We start from the raw sequence: 13,651 nt of genomic DNA, 5'->3' as shown, positions 1-13,651 counted from the left end.
GACACACATCAGCAGTAAGAGTTTATGATGAGGGTAATGATGTTATCAGTTGTTGAAATGTAAATCATGCTGTGTAAAATAACTGTCCACTTCAGTCCTTTACACACAAACACACACTTCTCCGCTGTGCACCTGCTCCTCAGTAAGAATGGGTTTTTGTGGTTTGAGTCTCTCTCAGACTTTCCGGATCCTTGAGTTTGTATTCTGCATTTTGGCTCTGCTCATCCCGACGTTCCGCGGCTCCACCTCCAGTCCGTACGGCATCTGGTGTGAGTTTGTCTGGGCATTTGGAGCCATTGTTGCTCTCGTGATCTTCGTGATGGAGAAATGTCTGTTGGCTAAAGTGCTTGAACAGTGTGTGTTGAAACACAGCTGGGATGACCTGAGCTGTGGACTCACTCTTCTGTCTTCACTCATGCTGCTGTCTGCATCTGTCATCTTCTGCGTGTTCTTTGTGTGCTCGACGTGCTTTGCGGACATGTGTTGTGCCATTGCCTCCATCGTGGCGTTTGGAGTCTACATGGCTGATGCCGTAAAATTAAAGCTCAAGTGTCCTGGAGGTTATCTTTCCAACGGACGGGGCATCTTACGCTTCAGTCAGGCGTTTGTCGCATGTCTCATGTTTGCTGCAGTGTACAACTATTTCAAAGGCGTGGAGAACCGCTATCGTCCGGCAGGGTTGATGTGGTGCATTCTGGTCTATGTGGTGTGTTTTCTTCCAAGCGTGGTATTGATCCTGAAAAATCTTCAGAAGTGTGTGAATCTGTTGTGCTGTTGTGATCTCATGAAGATGGAGCTGGTGGTGGACGGGGTGTCTGTAGCGCTCTACATTTCTGCCGCCATTCTCTGGCCTGCCTTTGGGTATAAAAACTACCAACAAGGAATAAGCGATGAGCATGAAGTATATAACTACCGCTTTTATGACATGAATGTGATCACGGTCCTGACATATGTTAACCTGGGGCTCTACACCGCTGACCTCATTTGGTGTCTTATTGTTCTTTGTAAACGCAGATAAAAATGCATAAATTTGATTTTTCATCATTCACTTGATATTTGGTAAATATTTGATATTATTCATCCAATGGAAGTCAATGAGGTTCAATGTTGTTTGTTGGCCAACATTCTTCAAAATATCTTCTGAAGAAGAAAGAAAGTAATACAGGTTTGAAATAACATGAGGCTATGTCAATTTACATAAAATTCAAATGAAAGACGGTTGAACTGTACCATTAATAAATATAAAGATGAAGTTGAATTTCTGTCTTTATCTTTCCCCAGTTGTGATAAAATTGACACGCTTGACTTATCTGTGTATATTTGCATGTTTTTACATACACACATCATGCTATAACATTGAACGTTTCATTAAAAGCATGTTAAAATCCTCATAAACTGCTGAGATCACTAGCAGTGTCTTTCAAACAAAATCGTGTTTGAGTAAAAACATTCAGATTTAGTTCTGTTCTTCTCCCTCTTCAATCTCTAGCAGGCCGTGGAAGGAGATGTAGTAAGCGTTGGCATAACTGAGAGGTTTGTTGGGACTCTTGGGCTGTTGTTCAGGTTTTAAAGAGCTGAAGGGATTCGAGCCCGTGTCCTTAACATGCATCTCCAACTCCAAAAACATCTGCAGAAATGACTGACGCTCTGCATCACTAAAGACAAAGAGAGAGATGGGGGGGGTTATGAAATCATGGGTTTGCTCTGTAAGTTCAACATCAAATGTTTTTTTTTTAATGTACGCATAACGTACGCGACCATGGTGAACAATGTCGGGATGTTAAAATCTCGTAGCAGCAGTAGTGTCGGCAGCCAATCCTCACTCACCTCCTGTCCATCAAACCCTGAAAAGAAAGATACCAAGATTCAACATTTTGGATACGATAGTTGACTTGACTTCTATTTTATTATGAGTATAAATAGAGAATCTAAAAAAAATTTCAGGATTGAATGTTGTGTTGTTTGTACCTGGGTGAAATCCCACCACTAGATCTGGTTTAGCAGCTTCACCTCTCTCAATAACTTCTTCCCAGAACTGATGGTAAAGACCCTTGTATGCACTGATGTACACTCTCCCCCGCGGGCCGAAAGCCCTCAGCGGGGGTCTCATGATGGGTCCCTGCACCACCTCCGGCCCCACCATCACCACCTCCAGTCCCTGATGCCCCGGGAACATGCGGCTGAGCTCATCCATGTCTGTGGTTCGGGCTCCCATGGTCTCGCTTTGACCTGCTCCCACCACGTGGATCGTGAGAGGACGAGAGTACGGATTCAAATTGAACATTTTCAGACCCATACCGATCGTGAGCGGACGGGAGAGAAACTCGCTGCAAACCCTCCACGCAGATTCACGAAGTTTCGCCTCCTCCGGCCATGCTCGGCAGGCGTTAGTCCAGAGGTCTGTCATGTTTTTACCAGACAGGACGGGCTCCAGACGTGACGTCAGATCGCCCTGCATAGAGAGCCAATCCTCCCAACATCTAATGTCTTTGGCAGGACGAGACCACACCTCCGTAGAGAAAGGAAGATCTCCTGTTGGATGCCGGAAGGCACATGAAAAAGCTATGATAATTAATGGAATTCCATACATGAGGTTTATTTAAGAAGCAGCATTTAATTAAGTCTTAACAGGCGATGAAGTTTGACGTCGCACACCTTTATAAATGAGCCATTCAGCATGTCTGTCAATCACAGCCATACGCAGTTTATCACAGTAGAGTTTATGCTGAGACCAGTTCTTCTTCTGACACTCTTTACAGCAATAATACACATTGAGACAGCTGGAAAATAGACAAAGATACAAAGCGAGTGAGAGAGAGAGAGGGAGAGAGAGAGAGAGAGAGAGAGAGAGAAATCATATGAACTATTTCTTATTTAATATTTTGTGATCAAAGATCTAAACAAGTCACCGTGATCCGTCACACATCTTTCTTACCGAGCGCATCGCTTCAATGTGCCCGTGATCTGTGATGGAAGACTCTCACAATGTGCACAGATCTTAAAGGACTCCTCCATTTTTTCAAACATCTCTTTTGTAGTATGGAATGTGAGAGGCTTATTGTCTGGAGCACTGAATACAGAAAGAGAGAGAAGATAAACGCTTACATTAAATTACAATATACTTATAAATTCATGAAGGCAGGTTATGGTGGACGCGTTTCATAAATCATCACATTTTTTACTCCAGTATCTCTTAATTTCAAACAAAACACACACAAAAATCATACCAAAAAATTTGAAATTTAGAAAATATAGCTATGGTCATGATTTCAAATCGCTGCAAATATAAAAGATTGAGTGCACTGGATAAAAGCATCTGCCAATCGTCAAATGAATTCACTACATGAACAACCAAAAATAAAGGTGCCTTAAAATGTTTTTCACAGCAATGCCATAGGAGAACCATTTTTGGTTCCACAAAGAGCCATTTAGCCAAATGTTCTTTAAAGAACCACCCCTTTCTTCCTTTTTTATAGCCTGAAAATCCTTTTTTTGCCACAAAGAACCTTTTGTGAAAGAGAAAGTTTCTTCAGATGTCAAAGTTTCTTTATGGAACCGAAAGGTTCTTCTATGGCATCAAAGAACCTTTTGAGGCACCTTTTTATAAAAGAGTGAATGCTACTCTGCATTTTATTTAATGTTGGTTTCCGCATTTACCAATATATCTATTTTAAAATTAAATTTTTGTATCTGCTAAAACTAATGCACAATGAACATTAACAAATGATGAACAACACAACTTACATTACAAGAAACTGTTCATTGTTAACAAATAGGCAGCATTGTAAAGTGTGAAGTAAAACTCTGTATAATATTCATTCATGATTCAGAGTATTTTTGTAGGCCTGAGGTCTGTGTGAAGGGATGGCAGTGACAGCTGATGGGATATTTTTATCATCTGTCCTCTCTAAACACATTCAACATACAGAGAGAAGACAGAGAGGGCAAAATCTGACAGGCACTTACAGATATAAAACACTTGTTGAAACGCAACTGAGTAAAGACAGACAACACCTAACATTTAAAAACAGAACGCAGAATAGCCTACATTACAGTATTACAAACAACTGTAATGTTAAAACATGAAAAACATTGAAAAGTGAACTTGATCACTATAACAAAATGACAGAAGCCATCATGGCATCACATGATGTACATTGACTTTAATTCACAGTAATCTGATCAGAGATCTCATGCAATCTCATATAAAACACGTAATAAAAACCTTGAGTTTTAAGAATTGCATCTCTACTCTCTTACCTTCTCATTTCTGTCATTGTTCTTGGCGAATATAAAAAGATGAGCTCGTAAATGAAGTTTTTCAGACTGTGTGTCGCGACTCTCGATTGTTTAAAGCGTCGGGTGAGCGACTCTCGCGGTGTTTTATACCCGCGGCAGCTGTGCGGGTGTTTTCTCGAGACTTCGGTGGCCCTGTCAGGGTGTTACAATGTTTATACGAAAAACAGTTACACAGATATGACCGTTTTTATATAGGCTATGAGGGTGAAAATATAGATTAAAAACCCATCGAAATTTTCGCCAAATATTTTTGTTATTCAAAATCTCCTGTTGAGTTTAATGGCACACACACATTTACCCAAGTTATATAAGATAATTATTTAGCGTAATACTATCGTTTAACGTCTTTTATACTCTGAAACTGAATGAAATTAGACAAAAAAAAAACATAATATCACAAAATGCATAAAAATACCATTCGTTTATAAATGGAAACGAATAATTTTATGAATATAAAATGACTCATAAAATGGGTCGTCGTTTTACCACAAGGTGGTGCTAAATGTTTACTGGATAATTTTGGACTTAGAAAATTGGGCTTTCTAGAAATGCTAAACCATTTACCATCTCATTAAGTGATCAATAAGTCACGGAAACATGTTTTAACAAAAAATATTTAATAAATATCAACTCAAGAACATTTAAACAGTAGAATAATCTTTAAGTTTTGTATTCAGAATACAATTATTCTTTTAGCTGGTTTATAAGTGAATTAAAGTGAAGGTTCATGTGTCTAGTTGAACTATTCTTCCTCCTGTTGTGTCTCCAGCGCACCCTGAAAGTAAATATAGAAGGCGTTGCAGTGACTGGGTGGTTTATTCGGCCTGGACTGAACCTGCTCTGGTTTCTGGGAGCTGAAGGGATTCGGGCCGGTATCTTTAACATCCATTTCTAATTCTATCAGAATCTGGATAGAATTCTCCATCTCTGCCTTACTGCAGAGAAAGTGAGTGAGAGAGAGAGAGAGAGAGAGATTTTTAGAGTATGTTCAAGTGCGTTGCATTGTTTTGAATTACATTTTCGTACTGTATACTTGTACGCAAAAAAATGTTACTGAAAAACAATAAACAGGGCAGATTGAAAAAGCTGTTTGACTGAATGTTACCTACTTGTACATGGTGAAGATGGATGGGATGTTAAAATCTCTCAATAGCAGTAATGTGGGCAGCCAGCCCTCCCCCAAACCGGGAGATGCATGGAACCCTGCGTGAGACCACAAACAACAAACACGTCTCTTAAAACAACACACAGGATCAATGAAACGAAGAAAGATCACAACAGGTGCAGGAGATTCATCCCACAGACACATCAGATGGATAATCACAGTCTTAAATACATGATTGACAGTGCAAATTTCCCCTCACACATTACAAGTGAGTGCTTTTGAATGTGTGGATATTAGTGCTTAGAAAAACAACAACTGTAAAAGTGATCAGATATGATTTAGTTTCATGACATTTTGTCTATACATTGAGAAGAACCATGCTTAGATGTAAATCCATTGAGCAGGGTCTGGAATTAACTTATAGCCTCACTTGCTCATGGGGTGAACCGTGGAAAATACAATATAAAAGACTGGGGAAACTGCTTACCAACCGGTGTAAGGATCTAATCTTTAATTTAATAAATATACATATTTATATACTTTAATATATTAAATAAGGCTACAATTTCACAGTTTTTTTGTGGATAACAGGATCATGCAGCATCATCCCAATTACAAAAAAGTGTTCATTTTGCCACTTTATCTATATTAAGTAATTTACATTTACATTAATAAAAATGTGTGTGTGTGTTTGTATAGGTTACTGGGATACCAGTCATTTTAACCCTTTTTTTTTTGAAAATTTAAAGATGCAGAACAGTTTACAGGGTTGGAGGGTAAAGAACTATTTTTAGCAATGTGTTTTATGTATTTCCACTACATTATATATCTATATTTATCCATGAAATTTCTTTTACTTTTACTTTTAAATTTTGAGATTAAAAAAATCTAGGACTTTCTAACGTGTACTCAAGTATTTTACTTTAATTCACTATATTTTACTTTAACTTCTAAAGTAAAAGTTAGTACTAAATTTATTTTAGGCAATTTAGTGGAGTAGGGGGGGGCATGGTGGCTTAGTGGTTAGCACGTTCGTCTCACACCTCCAGGGTTGGGGGTTCGATTCCCGCTTCCGACTTGTGTGTGTGGAGTTTGCATGTTCTCCCCGTGCCTCGGGGGTTTCCTCTGGGTACTCCGGTTTCCTCCCCTGGTCCAAAGACATGCATGGTAGGTTGATTGGCATCTCTGGAAGAATTGTCCGTAGGGTGTGAGTGCGTGAGTGAATGAGTGAGTGTGTGTGCCCTGCGATGGGTTGGCACTCCATCCAGGGTGTGTCCTGCCTTGATGCCCGATGACTCCTGAGATAGGCGCAGGCTCCCCGTGACCCGAGGTAGTTCGGATAAGCGGTAGAAAATGGATGGATGGATGGATGGATAGTGGAGTAGGACGTTTGATACATGCTTTATAATGTAGTAAAATAATTTTGAAAGTGCAAACGGACTGTAATGGAGTATAATAAAAATGCTTAAATCCTGTCGGTGTGGGTGTGTGTGTGTGTGTGTATGAGATTAGCGGAACTGTTCAGGGATCTTGTGGTGGTGAGTCTGAAGCTTTGAGCTGTTACTATGAATAACAGCTAGTAAAAGTCAAACACAGAGCCTCAGGGAAGTGACATCTGTCTTCAGTCTAAATGACACCCGTCATCATTCTATAACTGGAAACTGAACCCCCACACGTGAGTTTAAGGGTCAACCATCTGTGCCTGAAGACTGTGACAATCTGAAGTCATCTAATAAACTCCTTAACACCAAGAACTGTATGACTACACCATCTAAATGCTGCCTTGGTTCTCTCAGTCTCAGAGAGAATAACTAAACAGACAGTGGCCATATGCCGATACAGAAGACAGTATGCAGAATGTTCAGCTCTTCAGGATTGAATGTTGTGTTGTTTGTACCTGGGTGAAATCCCACCACTAGATCTGGTTTAGCAGCTTCACCTCTCTCAATAACTTCTTCCCAGAACTGATGGTAAAGACCCTTGTATGCACTGATGTACACTCTCCCCCGCGGGCCGAAAGCCCTCAGCGGGGGTCTCATGATGGGTCCCTGCACCACCTCCGGCCCCACCATCACCACCTCCAGTCCCTGGTGCCCCGGGAACATGCGGCTGAGCTCATCCATGTCTGTGGTTCGGGCTCCCAGGGTCTCATTATGACCTGCGCCAACTAGATGTATGGTCAGAGGCCGGGAATAAGGGTCCAGATGGGACATTTTAATCCCCAGACCCACACTCAGTGCCCGAGAGAAAAACTCGCTGCACACCCGCCACACGGAATCACGGAGCTCCGCCTCCTCCGGCCGTGGTCGGCAGACATTGGTCCAGAGGTCTGTCATGTTTTTGATGGACAGGACGGGCTCCAGGCGTGATGTCAAGTCGCCCTGCATAGAGAGCCAATCATCCCAACATCTAATGTCTTTGGCAGGACGAGACCACACCTCCGTAGAGAAAGGAAGATCTCCTGTTGGAGGAAAATTAGTAATATTTAAATTTTGATTCATAAATCTAACAAAATGAAAAAATGTTAGTCTGCTGTTTGATTTGTGCCTTAAGTATTGATCTATAATAGAGAAAAAAAATATTCATACTGAAGAGAAACTGATTTTAAAATAGAGCAAAACCGATTTTTCATGGAGAAAAACTGATTCAGAATGAACACTGGTTCATCATTTAGAAAAAACTATTTTATAATTTAGAAAATGTGATTATTAAACAAGAAAGACTGATTCATTTGAGAAAATTTGATCTAGAATGGAGAAAATATTATTCATAACAGAGCAAAACTGCTTTACAGTGGAGAAAAACTGATTCAGAATGATTCATAATTTGTAAAAAAATGATTTATAATTTAGAGAATCTGATTAATAAATTAGAAAAACTGATTTATAAAGATGAAAATGTGTTTCACTACAGCAAATAACTGATTCGTAATAAAAAAAACGAAATATATAATGGTTCCAAATATTATCATAATGGAACAAACTTGATTTATAATTTAAAATAATTGATTCATAATAGAGAAAAACGGATTCATGATCATTAAAAACTGATTCATAACATGAAAAAACTTACTGAGAATGAACCCTGATTCATAATTTAGAAAAACTCATTTATAATTTAAAAAATCAGATTCATAAATGAGAATAACTGATTCAGTCATAATGGAGAAAATTTGAACGAGAATGGTCAAACAATTATTCACAACAGAGCAAAATTGATTTAAATTGGACAAAAACACTTTCAGAATGAACACTGATTCATAATTTGTAAAAAAAAAAAAAACATATTTATAATTTAGAAAATCTGATTAAAAAATTAGCAAAATTGATTCATGAAGATGAAAATGTGTTTCATAATAGAAAATAACTGATTCATAATACAAAAAACTGATTCATAACAAGAAAAACTGATATATAATGGATCAAAATATGATCATAATGGGACAAAAATTATACAAAATAATAATAATTCATAACAGAGTAAAAACTGATTCATAATCAAATAAAATTTACCCAGAATGAACCCTGATTCATAATTTAGAAAAAAAAAATATAATTTAGAAGATCAGATTCATAAATGGAGAAGATTTGATTTATCATGGAGAAATACTGATTCAAGATCAATAAAAATTGATTCATAGTGGAGAAGATATAATTTATCGTTGAGAAAAACGGCTTCATAACAAAGCAAAACTTATTTACAAAGCAAAACTAATTCCTATTAAAGTATGCAAACAAAAACACAAGTTCCCTAACCACGTGAATCATCCCTTTACCAGGTTAGAAACAGCTACCCCCCCCCTCAGAACACATATAAAATGATGTTCCTCTCACCTGTGTGAACAAGCCACTCCACCAGCCGGTCGATGGAGACCTTATGAAGCATTGTACAGAATTTCTTGTGCAGAGACCAATCCTTCCGCTGACACTCTTTACTGCAGTAATACACATTCAGACACCTGTGATGTCAGACACATACAGAAGAGTTTAAAGTCAAAGGTAAAAGGACAAACAGTGCACATATCATAGAATAAACCCTTATGGGTTTACCTCACAACAGACAGATCAAAACGTCACTGCCATTTTTAGAGCCTGCTCTCATCATTTTAGTAGTCTATTAGGTTTATGTTGTTGTGGCAACATCATGTGGTGTGTCTGTCCCGCTCGTTAAAAAATTTCCCCTTCAGACAGAGTCAAAAACTCAGCTCGGGTTTTAAGAGAACAGACGGGAGCAGAGATATAAACGCACATAATCATGAAGATGCCAAGATCCTCATTCACAAGTTGAAATGATAACTGCTGATTTCTTACAGAAAAGAATATTCAGGACTTTTATTGTCTGTCTGTTTAAAGAGAGAAAGACTGGAAGATTTCCAGCTGAACTCCAGAACTACTTAATACTCGCTTAACAACACGCTATTTATAGATGTGCTCAGAACTGCAGTATATTACTGCTTCATGCCAACCATGAGAGACACCACACACCTCAACACTATCAACTTCTCAGATGTTTCTCTTAAAAGTGCTCAAGAGAAATTAAACGAATACCCATGTAAAGAGGTGTAAAGTGAATGTAGATTGTAGAGGTCAAATAATCTGGATTTGGGTAAATATGATGAGAAATGTTTGAGTTCATATTGAGATATTCAAAAATATTGAGTTTTGGTTGCAGACTTGACAAATCTGAGCTCAGTTTGACACATTGTTGACATCTCTTCTGAAACTCTAATGACGGACATTTACATTTATGCATTCGGCACACACTTTTACCCAAAGTGACTTACATTGAATTGTATTATTGATTTGCTCCTGACTATGTGCAATGGCCTGGGATCAAACCCATGACCTTGGCATTGCTAGTGCCATGCTCTGAGCCAGAGGAAAGCCACAGGATAACACTTTTGTGACATTTCTGACTCGTTTTCTTAGAGGACATTTCTGAGACGCAGATGAGACTTTCATTTTCTCTCTGACCTCATTCTCTCTGACCTCTGAATCTCATTGACCTGTTGAAAAAATCTGTATATGCTGGTTTGGTAAGTCTTAATGCTGGTTTGTGCTGGTTTAAGATGGTCCTTAGCTGGTCGTGTGCTGGTCAAACCAGCATCAAAACATACCTAACCCAGTATATGCTGTTTTTTTCAACAGGGTGATGTCTAGGAGAGATAATTTGGATATTAAAGAGGTCCCATCTCTGCCCTCATGGAAAAGTTTGTTTTAACCAATGATAATAATCTAAAATATGAGTAAAAACCTATAGAACACTAAACATGTCAATTATTTAGCACCATGGTATCAAAGTAAGAAGGCGTTATTACCTGGTACTATTACTGTGTTTGAAAAGTTACATATGTCATTATCTAACAATCTGTTAAATATATCATATAGTATGTGCGCCTGGACAACTAAACCCTTTTTAAGGGTAAATTTTATGAAATTTACAATTTCACATTATCTGAAATGTGAATAAAAAAGCTATTCATTGATTTATGGTTTGTAAGGATCGGACAATATTTGCCCGAGATACAACTATCTGAAAATCTGTAATATTGAGAAAATTTGATCTTTACTCAATATCCTGATTCCCGATCATTTTGACCAATACAATGTTTTTTGTGTTCTACTAAGAATGTTTCTGTGCTACTTAAGACTCGTACTCGTTTTTGGTCCAGGGTCACATATAATTATAATTTCTAAACTTATACTCCCAAATAGTAAAATTATATTTTATTTTCATAAAAGTTTGTTTAACTATCAATCTGACAGTTAAAGTAGTCTGGTGCTGGTGTAAACCTGTGTGAGGTGTTGTGTCGGGTGTTAGCTCACAGCGTTAGAGGTGATAACATCACACATTAGCTTTGTATTATATCAAGCGGGTGATAATTCTCAGAAGCCAAAACTGGAAATGACAGCCACATGATACGACCTCCAAACACCCACCCACCCACCCGCCGCCTGACGGACAGCACCAGCTGACAAAAGAAATCTGTGTGTGCTAATAAGGAGTGTGCTTTTCTTTAGACACAAAACCAGAGTCTGCACAATGAAATGTTGACTGTTCAAGGATGCCAGATGTGTCTGGAGTGGTCAAGTAAAGCATCTATGAAGCAACCAGACTTGTAAAACTCTTGTGTTCCGTGCAAGGAGGTTGTTTTATGTGATTGACAGATGTGTGTATATCAAACAGCAGGTGCAGTTGCACACGTGTGTGTGTGTGTACATGTGTTATCTTCTCACTTGATGCAGCGTTTCAGCGCTCGGGGATCTGGCAGGTTGGATGGGAGTTTGGAGCAGCAGGCGCAGAATTTAAACGTATCCTCCATGTTCTGAAACATTTCTTTATGAGAGTAGAACCCGACTTTGCCTTTTCCCTCCAGAGCCGCCCTGAAAAAAACAAGAGAGATGTGAGATCAATCCATCAAGGAACCCGCAGGAACACACGTCTGAACGAGTCTCTCACCTGTAGTCCTTGTAATCTTTCATCTTGAGTTTGTCTAAGATGACCTGAGAAAGACCCGGAACCTTAGAGTCCATAGAGTAAAAACCAAACTGGTCTGAATAAACGCTGTCAGAACTGGGAGCGAAGGTGTTCGGAGGCGCTGGAAGTGGTTTGGCCATTCTATCTCGAGTCTTCACCTAAACACACACAAAGATGCAAAACTTCTTTTGACTGAAGGGTGAAATAAGACTTGTGCTTTGTTTTTTCTCATAACTGTTTCACATTTGATTGATACGGCAGCTACTTTTCCTCCACAAGACTCATTTCTCTACATTAAAATGTCAAAGCAAACACTCAGAGCCACTCAAACATGATGAACGACACATCAGCGCTTGAATTTTTCACATTACTTACAAACAAACACATCCATCTTTAAACTATAAACAGGCAGGAAAACAGATGAGAGGAAGAAGAAATAAGATTTGTAAGTCATCTCTAGCATTTGAGCTTAAATTTAAGATAAAAATTAAATCTGAGTATAGCTCAGAGCAGGATTTGAAGAATTCGGGATAATAAGAGTAATAATAATTTTGATATATACATTATTGGAATGCTTGGAAACCCAAATATTATGACGAAATATTTCCGGCCAGAGATAAAGTTTGTCAGCTTTTTCATGACTTACTATCACACAGTTTCTTCTTATAAACTCCCACAATTACAACACCATTGCAGGAATACAATATCACATTTGAAAAGCGTACTCACAAGAAAGAGAAAAGAGCAGACTGTAAATGAAAAAGAAAACTGGTCACATAGAAACTCGCTGACTGACTTCACAATGAAACTCTGAGCAAATCCAGATCTTGTGATGGTGTGCTTCTTCACAGGATCAGACAGCAGAAGTAACTCCACCTCTCTCTCTCTCTCTTGCTCTCTCTCTCACTTTTATAGTCTCCTTTTTTGAGACGAGAGGAGAGGCTGACGTTTGTCCAGGTCGAGTCTCAGGGAACATGTTCAAATTAGTCCAAACTAATTTTCTGACCCTGCAGTGACCACTCCCTCACTCCACATCCATCCACCCCCATCAGTCAAGAGTTCATGAAGATCTAGAGTTACGCCAAACTGAGATCTTCATATACAGTTCACCCGTGGTACTTAAAATACCACATTAAAACATACTGTAGCAATTACTACAGTAGACAGCAACATTTTTAGATGCTAAATATAGTGTATTTAAACCTTATCATAGTAAATATTTTAATATATTTACTTCAGCGTTATTCAGTCTAACACAGAATACAACAGTATACATTCAAATGTTGTAAATATATATGAATAACCTATCATTATGCTGAAACCTTGTATATCCATATTATGATTTAAAAAAATTCGCCAAAAATCACCGCGTCTTGCAAATATATAAAAAGTATTTTAAAAAGTGACGGTCAACTTTGATAACAGAATGTAATCATTTAAAAAGTTTTTTTTCCAATTTCTGAAAAACAGGACAGCGATGATATACTAGATTACTATAGTAAATACTACAGTAAATTACAATATTTTGTAACATGGATTATTTATCACAATTTCCACTATAAGTAACTTTGATGTTAAAAAATACTTGATCCCTTGGTTGAATGAAAAACAGTTCCATATTATATAAATGATGTGGTTCAATTTGCTTAAACTGACCTTAACATCCACAAATCCAGTTCTGAAGGAGAATTATATAAACTTTGATCTAATTTAAGAACAACATGCAAAAGTAGCTTTTTTTGGTGAATCCCTAAACGTCACACACACCTT

General features: G+C 38.2%; 3 protein-coding genes across 3 annotated transcripts; 1 reads left to right on the top strand and 2 right to left on the bottom strand.

Moving 5' to 3' along the window:
• The first annotated feature begins 148 nt into the window (after positions 1-148).
• Positions 149-1,018, top strand: LOC130412888 (myeloid-associated differentiation marker-like protein 2). The gene has a single exon (XM_056737685.1). The coding sequence runs from the start codon at positions 149-151 to the stop codon at positions 1,016-1,018; it is 870 nt and encodes a 289-aa protein (XP_056593663.1).
• Positions 1,019-1,253: 235 nt separating this feature from the next.
• On the bottom strand, positions 1,254-4,379 carry mss51 (MSS51 mitochondrial translational activator). Its single transcript, XM_056737983.1, has 6 exons — positions 4,261-4,379; positions 2,936-3,070; positions 2,656-2,780; positions 1,969-2,532; positions 1,754-1,844; positions 1,254-1,655 (listed from the first exon to the last, which is right to left on the bottom strand). The coding sequence occupies exons 1-6, from the start codon at positions 4,275-4,277 to the stop codon at positions 1,457-1,459; spliced, it is 1,131 nt and encodes a 376-aa protein (XP_056593961.1). The 5' UTR covers positions 4,278-4,379; the 3' UTR covers positions 1,254-1,456.
• A 620-nt stretch (positions 4,380-4,999) lies between these two features.
• Positions 5,000-12,745, bottom strand: LOC130413051 (putative protein MSS51 homolog, mitochondrial). Its single transcript, XM_056737981.1, has 7 exons — positions 12,611-12,745; positions 11,864-12,039; positions 11,641-11,787; positions 9,238-9,362; positions 7,302-7,865; positions 5,409-5,502; positions 5,000-5,234 (listed from the first exon to the last, which is right to left on the bottom strand). Exons 2-7 carry the CDS (start codon positions 12,019-12,021, stop codon positions 5,042-5,044), a joined length of 1,281 nt encoding a protein of 426 aa, XP_056593959.1. The 5' UTR covers positions 12,022-12,039; positions 12,611-12,745; the 3' UTR covers positions 5,000-5,041.
• Between the last annotated feature and the right edge of the window lie 906 nt (positions 12,746-13,651).

The sequence above is a fragment of the Triplophysa dalaica genome, chromosome 23 (assembly GCF_015846415.1).
Source record: "Triplophysa dalaica isolate WHDGS20190420 chromosome 23, ASM1584641v1, whole genome shotgun sequence".
Taxonomy (NCBI): domain Eukaryota; kingdom Metazoa; phylum Chordata; class Actinopteri; order Cypriniformes; family Nemacheilidae; genus Triplophysa; species Triplophysa dalaica.
This window is presented reverse-complemented; position numbering and strand designations above follow the sequence as displayed.

Bases quoted from the DNA above. Each gene is read 5' to 3' on its own strand.
- LOC130412888 (XM_056737685.1), top strand. From the start codon at position 149: ATGGGTTTTTGTGGTTTGAGTCTCTCTCAGACTTTCCGGATCCTTGAG.
- mss51 (XM_056737983.1), bottom strand. The intron at 2,781-2,935 runs GTAAGAAAGATG...TCTATTTTCCAG, and splicing joins ACATTGAAGCGATGCGCTCG to CTGTCTCAATGTGTATTATT. The intron at 1,845-1,968 runs GTACAAACAACA...CTTTCTTTTCAG, and splicing joins AGTGGTGGGATTTCACCCAG to GGTTTGATGGACAGGAGGTG.
- LOC130413051 (XM_056737981.1), bottom strand. From the start codon at position 12,021: ATGGCCAAACCACTTCCAGCGCCTCCGAACACCTTCGCTCCCAGTTCT. The intron at 11,788-11,863 runs GTGAGAGACTCG...TGTTTTTTTCAG, and splicing joins AAAGATTACAAGGACTACAG to GGCGGCTCTGGAGGGAAAAG. The intron at 7,866-9,237 runs GTGAGAGGAACA...TTCCTCCAACAG, and splicing joins GGAGTGGCTTGTTCACACAG to GAGATCTTCCTTTCTCTACG.